The sequence below is a fragment of the Mobula birostris genome, chromosome 4 (genome assembly GCF_030028105.1).
Source record: "Mobula birostris isolate sMobBir1 chromosome 4, sMobBir1.hap1, whole genome shotgun sequence".
NCBI lineage: Eukaryota > Metazoa > Chordata > Chondrichthyes > Myliobatiformes > Myliobatidae > Mobula > Mobula birostris.
The window spans coordinates 144,780,243-144,801,773 of NC_092373.1; the positions used below are offsets into that span (position 1 = coordinate 144,780,243).

General features: G+C 39.4%; 1 protein-coding gene across 4 annotated transcripts in view; it reads left to right on the plus strand.

The window, feature by feature from the left end:
* tbc1d9 (TBC1 domain family, member 9 (with GRAM domain)) overlaps window positions 1-15,648 on the plus strand; it is a 60,783-nt gene extending 45,135 nt beyond the window's left edge. For 2 of the 4 annotated variants that reach the window (XM_072256191.1, XM_072256192.1), the window contains exons 16-21: window positions 1,834-2,074; window positions 3,556-3,621; window positions 9,711-9,800; window positions 13,982-14,056; window positions 14,237-14,343; window positions 14,434-15,648. In XM_072256191.1, the coding sequence (XP_072112292.1) occupies window positions 1,834-2,074; window positions 3,556-3,621; window positions 9,711-9,800; window positions 13,982-14,056; window positions 14,237-14,343; window positions 14,434-15,123 (1,269 nt within the window). In that variant the 3' untranslated portion in view covers window positions 15,124-15,648. The remainder of the gene's footprint in view (window positions 1-1,833; window positions 2,075-3,555; window positions 3,622-9,710; window positions 9,801-13,981; window positions 14,057-14,236; window positions 14,344-14,433) is intronic. The other 2 variants (XM_072256193.1, XM_072256194.1) reach the window with 1 other exon arrangement.
* Window positions 15,649-21,531: the final 5,883 nt, after the last annotated feature.

The window sequence follows — 21,531 nt, forward strand, 5'->3', positions numbered from 1 at the left end:
CATCCTTCTAAATTCCAGACCCAGAGCTATCAAATGTTCCTTATATGAGAACCCTTTCATTCCTGGAATCATCCTTGTGAACCTCCTCTGAATGTTCTCCAATGCCAGCACATCATTTTTAAGATGAGCAGCTCAAAACTGTACACAATACTCAAGGTGAGGCCTCACTAGTGCCTTATAAAGCCTCAGCATCACATCCCTGCTCTTGTTTTCTGGACACCTGCAGTTCATTACATAACAGCCAGTCCAGTACAGGTGATCCCCTAGTAGGCTCAATGATAAACTGCTCTAAAAAGCCTTCTCATAGGCACTCAACAAACTACCACTCTTGAGATCCATTTACCAACCTGATGTTCCCAATCGAGCTGCATATTGAAATCTCCCGTGACTGTCATAACATTGGCACTTTGACACACCTTTTCTATTTCCCGTTGTAATCTGTGGTCCACATCCCAGCTACTGTAGGGAGGTCAACATATAACTGCCATCAGGGTCCTTTTACCATTGCAGTTTTGTTTGAGCTCAGCCAGAAATTATTACCCTAGAGGTCCTGCTTCTCAGCTTTCTCCCTAACTCTCTAAGTTCTCTTTTCACAACCTCTTTTGCTTTTCCTTCCTATGTCATTGGTACCAATATGTACCAACACATCTGGCTGCTCTCCCTCCCCCTCCAGAATGCTGTGGACACGATCCAAAATGTCCCTGACCCCTGACCCTGGCACCCGGGAGGCAACAGACCATCCAGGTGTCCCATTCACGTCGATAGAACCTCCTGTCTGTTCCCCTGACTATTGAGCCCCCTGTCAGTACCGCTCCCCTCTTCTCCCCCTTTCCCTACTGCACCACGGATCCATGCTCAGTGCCAGTAACCCAGTCTCTGTGGCACTCCCCTGGGAATCCAAAACCCCCACAGCAGCATCCAAAATGCTATACTTATTATTGAGTGCTAACTGCTTATTCACTGCCTATTCCATGGAAGCAAATTTGTTCTCAAGTATGTAACATTTGGGATATGAAAGGTATAATGGTATTGAAAATCGTATTTAACTGATTGACCAATTGTATAAATTGCATATGACAAAGTGTTCAAAAAAATCATTTCTTCTTTAAAACAATTTGCTGCAACTTTCAGCAACAATGGAGGCAAAACTATTGGTTTACAATTGTACATGACCCTTTATTTGAAATGAATTTGTGCTCCATTAAAATAATAGAGAAACATGCCGGATTTGAATCGGAGTTTCCACCTATTTACCTTTTGAAAATCATTCTCACTTAAAATATTTATTGCAATATTCCAGAGATAATTGACTATTGTTCTGCATTCAATTGAAATTGGGAAACGTATTCTTTTAACAATTTGGGAGAACTCAACAGTTTGAGGTTCATTCTAAACATTTGACAGAGACTTGCCAAGTAGTAAAGGAAAGATTGTGTGTTATGATTTTGTTTTTCTAATGCTGAATGATGATAGATAAAGGCTGTTATTTTAAGGTTCTGTTCACAGAATCTTCGGTACGTCTGTGAATGGAGCGAATGTGATAGAATAGAATGTTAAAGCCATCTTTCCATTTCTTCTTTAGGAGCTTCTTCCATTTTCTCCCCCTTCATATGCTTAAAGAGCAAACTCTGATATTAGAGCTGATCATTATCCTGAAAACTAATGACGAATATAACTTGTATAAATTCTTCAAAGTGTAACTTTTAAACATATCCATTAAATTTCAAAATTGAGTGATGTGTACTATAAAAGCATCTAGTAAAATGAATTATTTGTGTTCTACGCTTAAATTCTGACTATCATAAAGGTTTTTTTAATCATTTTCACATTTAGGCTGAGCATCTAACAAGTTGTTATTGGGGTGGAAACAGTAATGCCACAGATCGCCATGATCCTAGTCTGCCTTATCTTGAACAGTACCGTATAGACTTTGAACAATTCAAAGGATTGTTTGTACTACTCTTCCCCTGGTCATCTGGTGCACATTCAGATATACTGGCTAGGCGCTTATTTCGACTACTAGATGAGAATGGAGACTCTTTAATAAACTTCAAAGAATTTGTCACAGGATTAAGTAAGTAATAATATTTTCCATTCACCATTGTGCATGCCTTAGTCATTAACAAGCAAACTGAAAAATTTACATAGAGTATTCACATGAAGATACTTAAACAGATTAAGCAATGCCCAGAAGAAATAAGAATTTGAAATTTAAAAATCTCTACAGTAACTTAAACAGAAAGGCACAGTGTTGAATAGTTGCACGTGCAGTAAGATGGCATGACAATTTGATGTTGGACTCTTCACAGAGAACGAAGTCTGTGTTCAGATATTGATGGATGGTCATTCACTTGTGTTGGTGAATAAGTCTGAATATTCATCGAGTGGGGTTACCAGTAGTCTTTCTGGCATGAAGCTGATGTTGCAGATTAGATCAAATAACAGAGAACTCCTCAAATCCCCTGCTACAATTATGCTTGCTTAATTTGAAAGTAATTTCATCCATCAAAAGTAGCGTAACTACAGTGGATTCTGGTTAATTGACCCACTGGTTAATTGGGGCAGCTGTTTATTTGGGCCAATTCTTAAAGAACAAAAACTAATTGAGAAACTAGATGAAATTCCTTTCATAGTGGGACGCTATGCCACTTAATTGGGACAGGAGACTTTTGTTGAACAGTTTGTAACTTGTGTCACTCACATGCACTTATGTGGCCACTAGACACTAGATTGTGCTTAGAGCAAACAGTCTTAAAGTACTGTCAGTTGTGTGTATTTGTCTTCTAAAAGCAGTGATTTTTGTCAATGATAGTTGGTGAGAAATTAGCAATAAGACAATTCAGAACTGTTTTGCTCACTGCTGTTTCAAGCATTCAGGCTTGGAGATGACAGAAATGGGTGGGAGTGAAAATGAAAAGTTTTCACTTCAACAAATTAGAAACTACGAGGAATTTTAAGGTATTGACAGTAATCTTGAATGTTACAATGAAAATGAAGATTTAGAAAATGCAATTATCAAAAATTGTATGAAGGCAGTCCATTATCTACACTGGGTGTCAGGTCTGATTTTGTTCATTTACAGTCAATCAAAAGAACATGGTGGCATACACTGGGTTAATTCCTCCATCGCTAACTATTTGGAATCAATATACAGTTTTATAGTACTGTAATAGTATTGATAGTGTTCTTATTTGTTCTGCTTTTCATTTAAGTACATAACTTGTTACATAGTTAAACAATAGTTTGTCTTTTTCGTACCTTTTTAGCTATTTCAATGAAACTTGGGCTATTTGGGGCAATCGCTTAACTGGGCCAAAATATACCCGCCCTGATGTAGCCTAATTAACCAGAATCCACTGTGTACTGTTCAATTTATTGTGTGATTTTTTTCATAGTATTGTTTAATTGAGAATTAAAGCAATAGGTACACTTGAAAATGGCGGCTGGGGTAGAGGGAGAGGAACTTGAATTAAAGCTCAACTATGATTATATAATCTATCAAATAGTCTTTTCTGAGTTTTTAAATATAATTATATCCATTATTTGTTTTCATAGGTACAATGTGTCATGCAGATCTTGTAGAAAAATTGAAACTGCTGTATAAAGTACATGTGCTTCCTGGTAAGAATATTGATATTTATCTTTATCGCAGTAGAAATGGCACTTAATTGTCGAGCCTGCACTCTTTATATAATTATTCACATCTCAGCAGAGATGACATCACTGGTAGAGAAGAGAAATTGTATGTAAATCAATTTTAATGGGATGGAGAGACTCAAAAGGACTGTGACCGAGGAATTTGAATGAAAGTGCTGGGCGTTAAAATAAATTTCATGACCTTTTCCTTTCCTGACCACATAGTTCAAGGAGGGTCATTGATGGAATAGTTGAAGATGATTAGGCTTGGAGTCTTGCCCTGAAAAACATCAGCACAGCTTTAAGAACTGGGTTTGATCCTGCATCTCTGTGGATGTTGCACTCTTTTCCTGGCACTTTCTAGATTTTACCATATTTCCTAGTTTCCATGACCTTTTCAAATTGAGTCTCTAATGTTTGGAGTAGTCTTGGCAACCCCAAACTCTGCATTGGTTGAGCAGTTTATTGATTGGTGCTGCACGATACTACTTTAAATAACAACTTTCATCATATTGCTGATGACCAGAGAACAGACTGATCAGATGGCAATTGTCCTCATATTTGTGAATACTTGGGCAGTTTTTCGTAGTGTCTGGTTGACGTAAGAGTTGTAATTGTACTGGGATGATTTGGCTAGAGATATGGCTACTTCTGTACCATGTCTTCAATACTAGGTCCTTATTATCTGGCGTAGGAACCTTTGAAGTATGCATTGCTCTAAGCTATTTCTTGATATCAAGAAGACTGAATTGAATTGGCTGAAAACTGGCTAGAGTAATGCTGGGAACCACAGGAGGCGGCTAAGATTGACCATGCAGTAGATACTTCAGGTTAATGGTGCTTTTATCGTGTCCTTGGCAATTGTGCACTGAATGAGAATATTCTTGCTATTTCTGTTATTTCTTTGTGTCCACTACCAATAAGGACTATATGTGTTAAGACTACATAGCTTTGATCAAATCCTTTATCCCTAAAAAATGTACAATACATTTGCTTTTTAACACAAGATCAACTCACTGTAACATTGCTGGTTTGGCACCTCATTTTTAGGTAAGATTGTCACTCTGGGCTGCTAACTGAACCAAGGCTGCTTCCTGGCTCATTTGTAGTGGTAGAGTGAGGCATTTTCCAGCCCATGAAATGGCAAATTGTGATTAAATAGATTTTGCTATTATCAATGAACCACAATGTTATGCTTTGTAATTCCAGAAACTAATCAATAGAAAAACGTGGGAGCTGGGAGTGAAGTGTCTACTTAGTTTTACTTCAGTGAGGCATTCAAATGTGACATGTTGGGTTAATGACATTTGCCATTCATGTACTTCTTACCTATAACTCATAATGAATTACATAAACAAACAATGCTTAATCAAGCAAATTATTTACAATATTACTCAAATATTATTGGAATATGAAATACACTATACTCTTCCTTGCTATAAATTGCAACTTAATAGATAATGCATCTCAACTCAAATATGTAATGTATTGCTGTCTAGCCATCTTATATATACGGCATACTATATAATACAACTACTATACAGTGGCGTGCAGAAGTTTGGGCACCCTGGTCAAAATTTCTGTTACTGTGAATAGTTAAAGTGAGTAGAAAATGAACTGATCTCCAAAAATCATAAAATTAAAGATGAAGCAACACACATAAAATGCTGGTGGAATGCAGCAGGCCAGGCAGCATCTCTAGGAAGAGGTACAGTCGACGTTTTGAGCCAAGACCCTTCGTCAGGACTAACTGAAAGAAGAGATAGTAAGAGATTTGAAAGGGGGAGGGAGAGATCCAAAATGATAGGAGAAGACAGGGGGGAGGGATGGAGCCAAGAGCTGAAACACTCTTTTCAACATGACCTTAATTAGCTTGTTAGGGCTATGGCTCATTCACAATCATCATTAGATAAGGACAGGTGATGCAAATTTCAAATCTTTATAAATACCCTGACTCCTCTAACCTTGTCCCAACAATCAGCAGCTCCTCTAAGCAGCTGCCTAGCGTTCTGAAAATTATAATAAATGATGCCCACAAAGCAGGAGAAGGCTATAAGAAGATAGCAAAGAGTTTTCAGGTAGCCGTTACCTCAGTTCATAATGTAATTAAGAAATGGCAGTTAACAGGAATGGTGGAGGTCAAGTTGAGATCTGGAAGACCAAGAAAACTTTCTGAGAGAACTGCTCGTAGGATTGGTAGAAAGGCAAATCAAAACCCCCATTTGACTGCAAAAGACCTTCAGGAAGATTTAGCAGACTCTGGAGTGGTGGTGCACTGTTCTACTGTGCCGCGACACCTGCAAAAATATGACCTTCATGGAAGAGTCATCAAAAGAAAACCTTTCATGTGTCCTCACCACAAAATTCAGTGTCAGAAGTTTGCAAAGGAACATCTAAACAAGCCTTATGCATTTTGGAAACAAGTCCTGTGGTCTGATGAAGTTAAAATGGAACTTTTTGGCCGTAGTGAGCAAAGGTATGTTTGGAGAAAAAAGGGTGCAGAATTTCATGAAAAGAACACCTCTCCAACTGTTAAGCACGGGGGTGGATGGATCATGCTTTGGGCTTGTGTTGCAGCCAGTGGCATAGGGAACGTTTCACTGGTAGGGGGAAGAATGAATTCAATTAAATACCAACAAATTCTGGAAGCAAACATCACACCGTCTGTAAAAAAGCTGAAGATGAAAAGAGGATGGCATTCTACAACAGGATAATGATCCTAAACACACCTCAAAATCCACAATGGACTACCTCAAGAGGCACAAGCTGAAGGTTTTGCCATGGCCCTCACAGTCCCCTGACCTAAACATCATCGAATATAACCTTTTGCAAGGAAGAATGGGTGAAAATCCCCCAAACAAGAACTGAAAGACTCTTAGCTGGCTACAGAAAGCGTTTACAAGCTGTGATACTTGCCAAAGGGGGTGTTACTAGGTACTGACCATGTAGGGTGCCCAAACTTTTGCTTTGGGCCCTTTTCCTTTTTTTGTTTTCTTGAAACTGTAAAAGATCGAAATAAAAAAGTAATCTTGCTTAAAATATTAAAGTAATGTGTCATCTTTAACTTTATGCCATTTGGAAATCAGGTCATCTTTCACTCGCTTAGCTATTCACAGTAACAGAAATTTTGACCAGGGGTGCCCAAACCTTTGCATGCCACTGTATATATTATTCAAAGCATAATAAATTTTATATTGTTTCATTCAGTCCTAAAGATTTAATTGCTGTGGAGGATTTCTTACTCTTGTGAGATAACATCTTTCCTGACGAGGGTCTGGGGTGTGGTGTGGGTGTCACTCTGCCTGGCAGATGAGACTTGTGGCCGTGAAACAATCACAGGTTCTGGGGTCTCCTCTGTGGTAGTTGTAAGAGGTGACTCTGGGATTGCAGGAAATGGTTATGACAGCTCTGGACACTGTTCTTCTGGACATGTTGGCATTCTGAACAATGCTTGGCAAGCTACTCGATCTGCTGATCTGTCCCAGGCCACCAGACAAATCTTCGAGCCAACACTTACATTTTGACCACATCTAGATGATTGGCATGTAGGTCCTTCAAAATTGTAGCTCTTAGCTTGGATGGTACAATAGCTGTCAATTCCCACAGAAAGCAACCATGTCAAGGGACAGCTCATCCTGGCAGTGGTAAAAATGGGGGAAATGGAACTTGTACTGCACATTTCAGCCATTTTGGGTGGCCAAGTGGACATAAGACAGTATAGGCTCTTTTCTGGTTTCTCTTTGGATCATCACTGCCGTAATAGTGAGACTTTCAATTTGCATTAGGGAGAATACATCAAGAAAGGGTGTCCTCTTTTGTAAAGTTTTCAGCTGTTTCCTTTTCCAAGGGGAAATGGGATAATCCATCATCATTTCCATGATTAGTTGTCCTCCTGAATTCGATCTTGATCTTGTAATTGTGTCCTACAAGAAAACAAGTCTAACAAATGAAACTCAAGGGGATGACTAAAGTCATGGAAATGCTGATGGATTGTCATGTTTACCCTTGGCCTGAAGAATGTACGTATTCTCCCTAATGGAAATTGAAGCTCTCCTTATTACTACAGAGATTATCTGAAGGGAAACCAGAAAATACTCCACACTATCTCAGATCTGCAGGGCCACCCAAAATGGCTGGAATGTGCAGCAGAACCTCCAGTTCCCCCATTTTTACTAGCGCCGGATGAACTTGCCCTTGATGGAGGTTGCCTTATGTGGGGACTGAGAGTTGTTGTCCAATCCAAGCTGGGAGCTAAAGTGTTGGAGGAGCTACAGTGCATGCTAGTCATCCAGGCATGGTCAAAATGAAAGCATTGGCTCGAAGCTGTGTCTGGTGGCCTGGGATAGATCAGCTGATCAAGCAGCTTGCCATGCACTGTTTGGGGTGCCAACACATCCAGAAGATGCCAAGAGCAGTGCTTCTCCATCCCTGAGAATGATCTGCATTGCCCTGGCAGAGGATTCATGGGGATTTTACCAGACCATTCCTGAGCACATATTTCTTGGTAGTAGTGGATGCAGCTACAGAATAGCCAGAAGTGTTCCCAATAGCCCCCATTACAGCCTCTCACACTGCTAATTGTACTGAGAAGCCTCTTCTCAAGGACTGCTGTTCCAGGACACTTAGTCAGTGACAATGGGCTACAGTTTCTTGCAGAACAGTTTCAGTCATTCCTGAAAATGAATAGAGCAAGGCATATTACATCTGAAGGAAAAAAAACATCTGCGCCAGCCAGCTGCAAATGGCTTGGCGTAAAGGTTTGTCCAAAGTCTAAAAACGCGCTGCAAGCAGCGTCGGCAGAACACACTACACTGACACTGAATCAGAAGCTTGCCAATCTCCCCTTTGCATATCACATTGCAGCACACTCCTCAACCAACAGCTCTCCAGCTATGCTGTTCCTGAGTTGTCTCTTGCATTTACAGTTGGATCTCCTCAAACCCAATCTCAGAAGGCGTATGCAGGACAAACATCTGAGACAAATTGAAGGCTCTTCAAACAAGGAGGTTCAATGTTTCAATCCTGGATAAGCAGTCCTGGTGAGGGACTACAGGGATTAAGGACAGAACTGGACCACCACCCTCCTGCTACACAGAGGAGATTGCATCTAGTATTACCTGGAGATGACACATTGATCAGTTGAGGAGAGCCAAGTCAATCGTTGAGAAGAAAGGTGGCCTGAGCTGTCAGAACCACTTCCTGCAGTCTCAGAGTCAACTCCTACCACTGTCACGGAGGAGGCCCCTGAATCTGAGATTGCTTCACAGCCACAAGATATATCGTGTGTGTGTGTGTGTGTAAGCTCGGGTGCATTTTATATTCTATTTTGGGTTGGAGTTTATAGCTAAGCAGGGAGGAGTGTTGTGTATTTCATATTTCAGTTATATTTGAGTAATAAATTTACAGAATGGTTTAATTTAAGCATTTCTGATCTTTTAATTAATTCATTACAGGTTGTATGTGCGAGTACATGAATGGCGTTCGTTATCATGCCACCACGTCATACTTGTGCATCTCACTAAAGTAGAAGCAAATCTAAGGCCTGCATTCCTGGCTCTGTGTTTTTGCTTTCAATTGGGTTTATGTTTCAGAGTTACAAAACATAACAATAATTAACACAGTTAAATACTGAGTTAAAAGTAAATGTCTTTACGGATGTATCTTATAACTGATCTCTCCATTTAACATGAGCTTGCTGTTCCTTTTGTAAGTTTATCATGAGAGAAGAATAGCAGACAGGTTTCCATTATTTCTTGGCTAGCTAACTGCAGAAATTCACACTTTGCTGCTGGACTCCAAGAAGAATGCAGTGCTCATGTTTGGAACTTCTGTCTTGGGACAAGCTCATGTATGAGTTAGGAACTTGCGATCCTTTACAGGCTACATGTCTGCAGTTTCCTGCAGAACTGGTGGTTTTTAGTACAGTGTATGGAGCCAATGTCAATATTTCATTAAATAGGAAAATCTTTCAAATTGAGTTAACCCATAAATCAGACCATCTCTTTAATTATTTCAAAGAAAACAGAAAGGTTTTCTAGGAACTGAATGAAGCTGTTTCTTCTCATTGTATTTAGAACCATCTTTCAATGAACAAGAGGACCCTGATTCGGCATTTGAAGCTACACAGTACTTCTTTGAAGATGTAACGCCTGACACTGTTCATGGTAGGCTTTATGAACAAGTTAGTGTCTGTATTTTTAATAGTGGTGTTTATAATGCAAGATGAGACTTTGCATTGTTTATAGGTTTCATTGACTGCATCAGTGCAATTAAAAGAAATTGCAAAAAGGGCAAAGATTAGATACAAGTTGATCATGTGGGAACAAACAATATTTTTACTGGATGAAAACGGTATCTTGTTGGGCTTTTGGAAAATTTTCAAGATTGTTTAATGTGATTTCCAGTAGACAAGAGTAAAGGAGAACAAAATAATTGTTACTTCTGATCTGATGCAACCCTCAACAAAACACAAAAGATGAAGAACTCGATAATTAAAAAGCACCATAAATTTAAATATATAAAATAGCTTGTATACATTGATTATATGTCCATGAGATGACACTAAGCTGTACAATAGGTGACTGACAGGAAGTAACAAAGTAGTGGTAGAGTTAGTGGATAGAGATGTTTTTCAATCTTGCTGCTTGGGGAATATAACTGTTTTTCAAACTGGTGGTCCTGGTGTGAATGCTACGTCATCTCCTCCCTAATGGGAGCTGGGGTGTGGGATCCTTCGTGATGTTACTGGCCTCTTTAAGGTACCTTTCTGTATACATGTCCTTGACGGCAGGTAGGCTAGTGCTGCGTTTTGACTACCTGCTGTAAAGCCATCCTGCCCACAGTGCAGTTTCCGTACCTTGCAGTGATGCAGTTAGTTGAGATGCTTTCTACTGCGCATCTGTAGAACGATGATGTGCATAGTCCGACTCTTTTCAGCCTCCTCAGAAAGTAGAGGCATTGGTGAGCTTTCCTGATTGTGTAGAATGTCTTCTGGCACCATGTGAGGCTGTGTGTGATATGCACTCCCAGGAGTTTGAAATTGCTTGTAGTTTCCATTGCGGTTGAGAGTGTGAGTAGTGAGAATTTTCCAGGAGTGATAATCATCTCCTTTGTCTTGTTGACATTAAGGAAGTGGTTATTTGCCTTCAAATTGTGGATAGTGTGCCGGAAAATAAAACTTGTGGAATTAATTCCACAAACTTAAGTGTCCTGTTCCAGATTTTGTCCTTCATATGTATCCATAATTGATGTCCCATAAGAATTTAAAGTTTTTTATGTTCTTAGAAGTGGATAGAAAAGCTCTGTTTTACATCATGCAAAATGCAATTAGAATTGCAAAATGAGTCACACAGAGCAATGAGATCATAAGGCGAAAAGGAAGTGAACACAAGTGCTTTTGGAATTTTTCAAATGTTTTAATGAATGTACAGTATGAAGATGCCTCAGCTCTATAACCCAGTTAATAATCAAAGTTAGAGGCATTAATAGACATAGAAAATATAACTAAATCCTATATTTGATAAACTGAACTATAAAAAATGATACACCTTGGCAGTTCTCACTTTTGCTAAGAATGAAACAGAGTTTGTTTTATTCGGGAGAATCTTTTTCATGTCAATTTTGTGAAATTTCACTACAACTAAACTTTTGTAAAGATTTGCTACCTTGGAAACAGCTGTACTTTAGCAGTATTTTTTGCAGATAATGTAATTCTCATCTTTACAAACCACAAAGCATCCAATTTATGGTGAGTAAAATTATGTAAATAAGAAACGAGTGATTTCTACAGACATTTTTTCAATAACAAACAAACTCTGAAACACTGCTTTACATGTAAATCTGCTCATTTGTTCTGAAAGAAATGTCTTTATTTCTGACACTGATAATGTCCTAAACCAAGAGATGATCCCCTTAAGTGATTGCAGGTTGTAGTCCAATAAATCAGTAGTTTTCTGAATGCACTGATAACCCACCAGAGTTCCCACTGAACCTTTAGAATGATCAAAATAGCTTGACCAAAATCGATAGAAGTAATGTTAGGTTAAATCTTTCTGAACCATGTTTCCACTTTTTGCCTGTACGGAAAGTTAGGAGAGGTCTTCCCCTCACTCTTGTCTATTGTTCTTCTGCATTGCTCCCACGGTGAATGCAGTATGACTGGTGGAAGAGTGATGGGTAGAAGTGGAAGGTGTTCTGACTGTATCAGTTTGGCATGAATTGTAGTCATCATTTGATGTTAACCACCTGAAAGTCAACAGCTAAATCACTAGCATCGTGATGGTTACAAGATTGTGAACACAATAATCTTTTACACAAACTTCATAGAAGTTCTGCCATTCCCTCAAAGAAGTATTACATATAATGTGTTGGAGATCAAATTATTGGAATGTCATAATCCCCTCAAACATGTTCTCCTTCAGATTCTAAATATCAATTAGGTTGTAAGTGTTAAAATGGAGCTGGCCACCATTGCCATGCTAAAAAGGATGGGCTCAGGCCCTGAACAAAGCCATGTATGAGGTTAAGATTGGACTCCGTTCCTTAACATTTTTATGTGCTCGTTTCAGCCATTTGTATTATTGCACCAAGCTTTCGTGCATGACCATCACCTAGTGAAAGTCCTCATTTGTACCTTTTGCAGCAGAACTCATGCAATCTTGATCTTCTGGGAAGCTCACGCTTGTGCTAGCCTTCCTTTTGCCCTGCCGCCTTTTATCTCTGAAGTCTGATTATGTGCAGATCCCTCCTGTAATCTATGCTGCAGAAATGCATGATGTACAAGTGTTTGGTTTTATAACTGAGTTTGGACTGAGTGATGTGGGAGGAGGGGAGGTTTCCAATGATCTTTCACCATTGCCTGAGAAGAAGAGGCATTTTGGCAATCTGAAAGAAAAGGCATGTGTTGGATTATGATGGGAGTGGAAACAACTTAGTGCATTGTGGCTAAATCACCTGCAAAATAACATGCAATTCAGCAGAGGTTTTGGGATGTGAGGAGAATAGGAATGAGTGATACCTTTGCTAGCATTGTCCATGAATGTTCTAGGATATAGATGCTGTAATATTTGGAGCAGTGGTAAGTATATGAAAGTTCTGAGTATTCGTTAGTTGTTAGAGATTGTTTGGAAACTATTGCATGAAGCATTGGGGAAGGATAGTGACTGAGCTGTGGGATGGATCTTATGTACTCATGAATGTTGGCTGTAATGGCAAAAGTGCAATTTTTATGACTTTGGTATCAAAGTACTTGGGGCTTTATGCCTGGTATTTGCAAACTCTTTGGTTAATTTGCAACAATTTGGATTGTAGTAAGGTTTCCTGCTTGTTCTCTTTACTTCACCAGCCAAAACTTCCAGAGCTACATCTGAAAATTGGAGTTGTTGCTCTTATTCAAGCTCTGCCGTGGCATTTGTCACCATACGGTATCTAGTTTCATAAGATGTGTAACTATGGCCTCATTCAGTGCTAGCGTGTTTGAACAGGTGTCAGCTGCTCATGAAGTTGAGCTCCAAGGATATGCAGCAAGTTCGGTGACAGGTGGTGGAGCTGACTGGACGTTAGGTCCTGGAGCACAGCTTCACGCTTATCCTTCACCAAGCCAGAAGGTACCCTTCAATTGCTCAGCACAATCCCAGCTGAATATATTCAGCTGTTCTCAGTTTAGGATTTCAATCTCTTCTCCACATTTGTTTGAAAAAAAAAATTACAATTGTTTTATTTCGTACATCTCTCCTTAAATTTTAGTCTTTACAATGTGATGGGTGAAAAAATGTCAGTCCATAAAATCCTTTTACCAGGTGGTCAAAAATAATATGCCATAACTTGCTTTTGGGAGGGAGGGAGGGAGAGAGAGGTATTTAGAATCTTAATAACAGGGCCAACAATGTGTTAGCTTAACCAATGACTTTTTAAGATTGAGAAGGAAATGGAACAGGCAGGAGGAAATGAATTTGTTAGTAATTTGCAAAATAGGGGATAGAAAGATAAATAATAGAAAAGATAAAAAGATAAAAGTATAATCTTTAATTGTCACATCATTAGCATTTTTTTCAGCCAAATTCAACCCAAAACTTTTTAAAATACCATAAACATGAGATTCTGCAAATGCTGGAAATCACGAGCAATACATACACAAAGCTGGAGGGACTTGGCAAATCAGGATCTGTGGAGGGGAATTAACAGTCTGATGAAGGGTCTCAGCCTTTATCCCCCTCCATTGATGCTGCCTAACTAGCTGAATTCCTCCAGCATTTTGTGTGCATTGCTTTAAAAATAACATGGCAGTTTTGCCCATATTTGTGTGAATATTTTACAGCTGATAATAAATAATGTTTTCTTTTTTCAGTTACAGAAATTCAGTCAAGAACAAAAAATGAAACAGAAGACGGCTTTGTCACTGTAAACCTGAAGAATGAGAAAGGTAGAGAATGAAGTGTACCAGCTAATTCTCCGTGGACACATTTTTAAATTACCATAACTTTTTAAAAAATATTGTACTATTTTAAAATTTTATCTTAAACTTTTATAATGGCATTTAGTATAATAAACTTAATCTAATAGGCTGATGCTTGCTTAACTTATTTTTTTGCTGTCTTATTAGTGGAAAAGCAACAAAATCCACGTGATTATCGACATTATATCAGAATGTGGGCACAGGAAAGAGAGCCTAAATTGCAGAATATCAAAGATTTACCTAAACTGAATCAGGTAAGTTATATCCTTCTATACTCTAACTTATAACTAGCAACTTTGTCACACACTGATATTTAAAGCACACTTATTTTTAATCCTTTTTAGGAGCAATTTATTGAGCTATGTAGAACTTTGTACAACATGTTCAGTGAAGATGTAAATGAGCAAGAATTATACCATTCTACTGCAGCTGTAACTAGTTTACTTTTAGAGATTGGAGAAGTAGGAAAACAGTTCATCAGTCAGACACTTGAAGAACCAGGCGGCAGTCATGACAGTAAAAGCAGAATACACCCGAGGAGGGAAAACCAACATTATGGACAAGGAGATTCTTTCTGTGCTGTCCTTGAGGGGTTGGATGATGAAAAAGTGTCTTCCAGTGAAATGCAAGAAATTAAACTGGATGATAATTCACCAAAAGAAAATGGTATTTCTTCAGCAATGTTAATTTCAGATGATGAAACTAAAGACGATACTTCCATGTCCTCGTACTCTGTGCTAAGTGCTGGCTCTAATGACGATGAGAAGCTACAATGTGAGGACATCACGGAGGACACAGTACTTGTGCGTAATAACAATGATAACCCTCTTCCCAGGAGTAATAACATAGACAAAGACTGGGCTATCACCTTTGAGCAGTTTCTGGCTTCCCTTCTGACAGAGACCGCTTTGGTGAGATACTTTGAGAGGGCTGGGCTGGTGATGCCCAGGATTACAAATGCTAAGAATGTCAGAATGATGGGGAAGCAGATCACATCAGTAAATGACCTTGAGATTGCTCCAATCTCAGGATAAGGTGGTTTCTGCTGTTTCAACATATTACATCAAGTAATGTTCCATAACCATGTAGACCGATGTGTACAGTAGTTACAGAAAATTGTCTTATGTACTGTATCTTGTATTGTAAATTATAAGATGAATTTTTCCCCTCCTAAACCCATGTTTTGTTGCCATTGGGCATAAAACTTTAATTTATAATGTATAAAAAATTGGAGCACCTGCACTTTTCCTCCATGCTGCTTTTTAAACCAGAGGGATTGTTTTTGTTTATTAATCATTTGTGACCAGTGATTCCTTGTAACTTTATACTGTATGTTGACCTGTGTCTTCTAATGTTTCTGAAACCATTCCTGGAAATTTTCATTTTTATACTAGAGACCTGTTCTAATATGACTTGTTTTTTTTCAAACTGAAATGGCTATTTTAAATTGATTTCTTTCCCATGTTTTTAAAACAATTCTTGGATGTTGGCTTGACCTTTAACATGATAGGAACAATATACAGAATAAAATCAAAACGCCAGTTTAAAGCACTCAGGTAGACTGATTAATTGTTGGTAAATTGATCCTGGGCATATAGCAAAAGCAACTAACTATTGTTTAATCACTGAAAAGTTGGAAGTATGAAAATCAGTGTGGAAACAGAATAGAGATAAAAATTATAAATGACCCTTGCCCCTTGCCATCATCAAGTTGTATCCTGGAGCAATACTTTAAAAAGGCAGGGAGAAGGGAAGAAGAAACAAATGCAGAGAGGGAGAGGGTGTCCTTTGCAATGAGGAAACAGTGAAGTATAGCATATGTTTAAGCTTGAGGGTGGAGAGAATTATTGCAACATAGACATTGAAGTAAGCAGACAGAAAGAGGGAGGTTCTGGGATGACCTACGTTGAGCATCAGTGTTATCAGGATGTTATCATGCAATGTTTATTTTTTGGTGTCTGACTGCTGTCTGATACCACTTTGGAGTTTATCTCATTGAACTCTGGCTCCTGTGCCTATTCCAGCTCTGTTTTCAAAACTGGCAACAATATTTGGAACCTTTGTTAATGCAAACTTCCAGCTACTATTTTTTTCTCCAGTCTTTAAACGACCACCCATTCTTATGAAAATGAGGACTGCAGTTACTGGCATTAGCAAGGTTCTGGCAGAACTCAGAGGGTCAAGCAGCATTTGGCACGGACTAGAAGGGCCGAGATGGCCTGTTTCCGTGCTGTAATTGTTATATGGTTATATTTGTAGAAGGAAATGGAATGTCAATGTTTTGGGTCGAGACCATTCATTTGGACTCAATGAGAAGTTGAGACTTTTCATTTCCCTCCCCAAGTGCTGCCTGACTTGCTGAATTCTCTCAGCATCTTATTTGTTACTCCTATGGGAACCCTAAAAACTGTAAAAGAAACTAAATTTTTATAAAATGTAAATGTGTGGTCTCTCTTCACATCAAAATCACACCTGAGCCAAATACATTCATGGGTTATTCAATGGCAATTATGATGGTGCACAAGGATCAGTCTAAATTTGGCTTTGATACCTGTTTGCCCCTGGTTTTGATTATTATGGAACCAAAATTTACTGCTGATAGGATTCTGTATGTTTGTAGGCCTGGCCACTTAAGGTGCTGTTAGCTACCTGGATCCCAAAAGTTGCCAGACTTCTTCAAACAATTTTACAATGACTATTCCGTTAGTTGTACAGGACAAACTTATATAACTTGTTTCATTGTAATATGTACTGTGCTCTGGATAGAGCATCTCAAGATAAATCTAATACCCTTTCATAGAGAAATATTACAGCAACCTGGTTAGATATTTAAGTTCAAACAGCATCTTTCCATTTGATTCCCTTAACCAGTAATTTTATTTTCTGTGGACAGTCATAGTCATAGTAATAGTCACACTTTATTGATCCTGAGGGAAGTTGGGTTTCGTTACAGTTGCACCAACCAAGAATGGAGTATAAATATAGCAATATAAAACCATAAATAATAATATGTAAATTATGCCAGGAAATAAGTCCAGGACCAGCCTATTGTCTCAGGGTGTCTGACCCTCCAAGGGAGGAGTTGTAAAGTTTGATGGCCACAGGCAGGAATGACGCTTAGTGTTGCATCTCGGTGGAATGAGTCTCTGGCTGAATGTACTCCTGTGCCCAACCAGTACATTATGTAGTGGATGGGAGACATTGTCCAAGATGGCATGCAACTTGGACAGCTTCCTCTTTTCAGACACCACCGTCAGAGAGTCCAGTTCCATCCCCACAACATCACTGGCCTTATGAATGAGTTTGTTGATTCTGTTGGTGTCTGCTACCCTCAGCCTGCTGCCCTAGCACACAACAGCAAACATGATAGCACTGGCCACCACAGACGCGTAGAACATCCTCAGCATCGTCCAATAGATGTTAAAGGACCTCAGTCTCCTCAGGAAATAGAGACGGCTCTGGCCCCTCTTGTAGACAGCCTCAGTGTTCTTTGACCAGTCCAGTTTATTGTCAATTCGTATCCCCAGGTATTTGTAATCCTCCACCATGTCCACACTGACCCCCTGGATGGAAACGGGTCACCGGTGCCTTAGCTCTCCTCAGATCTACCACCAGCTCCTTAGTCTTTTTCACATTAAGCTGCAGATAATTCTGCTCACACCATGTGACAAAGTTTCCTACCATAGCCCTGTACTCAGCCTCATCTCCCTTGCTGATGCATCCAACTATGCCAGAGTCATCAGAAAACTTCTGAACATGGCAAGACTCTGTGCAGTAGTTGAAGTCTGAGGTGTAAATGGTGAAGAGAAAGGGAGACAAGACCGTCCCTTGTGGAACCCCAGTGCTGCTGATCACCCTGTCGGACACACAGTGTTGCAAGCACACGTACTGTGGTCTACTCAATAATCCATGACACCAGGAAAGCATCCACCTGCATCGCTGTCAGCTTCTCCCCCAGCAGATGAAGTCTGTAAATCAATACTGAGGAGATACTATTTTCTGCACAGCTGGTTTGAAGTAAATCTGACATTTTCTCTGGAAAACAGATTTAAAATTTAACTCTGGCACTTTTAAGGAAATGCATCAATTATTTTATATGTGCATCTGCCAGCATATATATCATTAAGACATTTCAAGGCCAAGTAATTTTAAAGTCTCACAATCTTTCATTCATAGTATTGTACATGCAGCACATATAATAGATTTACATGCAATCAATCTGCCATTGAATTCCAAGTACAGAGGTGAACATCAAGCAACATATTGTAACATTACACTGTTGATTGGTTACATTAGCACTTAATTGATGCTACCTAATGGATCTGAATGAGTGGAAGGAAGAGGCAAAATTCAATACAGAACAATGATAGATTATTTCAATGCAGAAGATTATAAATGCTAAGTGGTGAACTGGAAGAGGTTCCACATCGCCTCTCTACGCAATTACTCTGATCTGTTTTCTAACAATACCTAAAAGTAATTCCAGCAAAAAAAAAATCAAGACCTAAAAGCCTGAAGTAAGTCTGCTTTTGTATAATTGCATTGATGAATTAATGGTAACTTGAAATTCATCAGATGTATATCATCTAATATAAATGTCACTGTGGGAGGGGAGTGGGTAATGTCAGTTATTCATACCATCTGCATTTTGGTTGAATGAACTACTCAAATGCCAGCCTATTTGCTAATCAATTTGTCAAAAGAGTTGTGATTAGTCTATACAGAACTCTCCCAGCTGCATTGGTAGGCAGTGCAGATCAGGCTATGTTAAAACCAGTACTGTACCTTGGATCCAACTCTGCAATTGCATTTTTGGAGAATAGTTTAAGGAAGAATTACTTTTGATATAAATCCCGCGTTAGTTTCTATCCATAAGGTTAACCCCATTGTGGCATTCTGTCATAGACGGTATCCCATCTGTTACACAAGCAAGACTGTTGGTGTGTGGAATATCCTCTTTTGAAAAATTCCCCAACAACCTGAAATATTGACTCCTCCTCCTTGCTTGTTTCTAGTCCCCTTACAAATAACAACTTTTGAACCATTGCATCCTTTTATGCAATGAACATAACTGAGAAGCAAAGATTTGTTGCCTGGCAAAGTTGACTCATCCAAAATGCAGAGCAAATTCTGTTGTCCTAAGTACGTTGCACAATATGTCTTCCAAATTCTCAGACATTTCATCTATTCATCTTTGAACAGAATTGTTTCTGAGTGGAATCACTTTAATTAATTGGTGTGGTGACTTATGCAAAATTCTACTCAGAACCTCCCTCAGTGCTGGCAGAATCAGTTCTTCTCCAATTGTATGTGGCTTTCCAGATTTAGCAAAGAGCAATGAAGTATTGTATGAAGCGCACAAAACATGACTGTTTTGTTGTGAAGTGCTGGCAAATACATTTTGAATTGTTTTCCATTTCAGAGTGTTTACAGAATTAGGCTTATTATCTCTGGCATATGTCACAAAAGTTGTTTTGTAGTATTTAATTATAAATATATAATTAAATAGTGAAAAATAGAAGAAAATAATAGTGGGTTAGTATACACGGGTTCATTGTTCATTCAGAAATTTGACAGAGGGGAAGAAGTTGTTCCTGAAATGTTGAGTCTGTGTCTTCAGGCTACTGTACCACTGCCTTGATGGTAGCAATGAGAACAGGGCATGTCCTGATGATGGGGAGTCCTTCATGATGGATGCTGCCTTTTTCAGGCATCACCTTTTGAAGGTATTATTGATGCTAGGGAAGCTAGTATCCATTTTCTGCAGTTTATTTCCAATCCTGTGCAGTGGCCCCTCCATACCCCAGGTGGTGATGCAAACAATTAGAAAGCTTTCTGTGGTGTATCTGTAGAAATTTGTGACTGTCTTTGATGACATACCAGTTCACCTCAAACTTCTAATAAAATACAGCCACTGCAGTGCCTTTTTGTAACTGCATCAATGTGTTGGGCCCAGGAGAAACCTTCATAGTCATAGTCATACTTTATTGATCCCAGGGGGAAATTGGTTTTCATTACGGTTGCACCATAAATAATAAATAGTAATAGAACCATAAATAGTTAAACAGTAATATGTAAATTATGCCAGTAAATTATGAAATAAGTCCAGGACCAGCCTATCGGCTCAGGGTGTCTGACCCTCCAAGGGAGGAGTTGTAAAGTTTGTTGGCCACAGGCAGGAATGACTTCCTATGACGCTCTGTGCTGCATCTCGGTGGAATGAGTCTCTGGCTGAATGTACTCCTGTGCCCAACCAGTACATTATGTAGTGGATGGGAGACATTGACCAAGATGGCATGCAACTTGGACAGCATCCCCTTTTCAGTCACCACCGTCAGTCCAGTTCCATCCCCACAACATCACTGGCCTTATGAATGAGTTTGTTGATTCTGTTGGTGTCTGCCACCCTCAGCCTGCACACAACAGCAAACATGATAGCACTGGCCACCACAGACTCGTAGAACATCCTCACCATTGTCCGGCAGATGTTAAAGAACCTCAGTCTCCTCAGGAAATAGAGACGGCTCTGACCCTTCTTGTAGACAGCCTCAGTGTTCTTTGACCAGTCCAGTTTATTGTCAATACGTATCCCCAGGTATTTGTAATCCTCCACCATGTCCACACTGACCCCCTGGATGAAAACAGGGGTCACCGGTACTTTAGCTCTCCTCAGGTCTACCACCAGCTCCTTATACTTTTTCACATTAAACTGCAGATAATTCTGCTCACACCATGTGACAAAGTTTCCTACAGTAGCCCTGTACTCAACCTCATCTCCCTTGCTGATACATCCAACTATGGCAGAGTCATCAGAAAACTTCAGAGATGTTGACATCCAGGAACTTGAAACTGCTCACCCTTTCCACTGCGCTGAGGACAGGTGTGTGTTCCCTCCGCTTCCCCTTACTGAAATCCATAATCATTCCCTTAGTTTTACTGACACTGTGTGCAAGGCTGTTATAGCACCCATTTAACCAGTTGATTAATCTCACTTCTGTATTCCTCCTTGTCACCATCTGAAATTCTGTGAACAATAGTTGTGCAATTGGTGAATTTACTGTGCCAAGCCATAGAGTAATGGGTGTAGAAAGATTAGAGTGGTTGGCTAAGCACGTACCTTTAAGGGCAGAGTTGATCATCAGCGAGGAGTAGATGTTATTTCCTATCCACACTGTGGTCTGCCAGTGAGGAGTCAAGGATTCAGATCTTATTGCCATTCGCTACTGGGGTACATTTTTAGCTAGCACAATTCCCATACTTTAATCACGTAGTAGTGCAATACCTGTAAATTAGGGTATGGGCATTCAATTGGGTAAAATTCAGAATCTGCCCTTTTGAATAGTCTTGACCACACTTCTCTAGCCCACCGCCCAACCGTGACATGATTGACCCACTTTATGTGCCTTCAGGCAGAAACTCGGGTTTTGCCTGAGCTATGATCA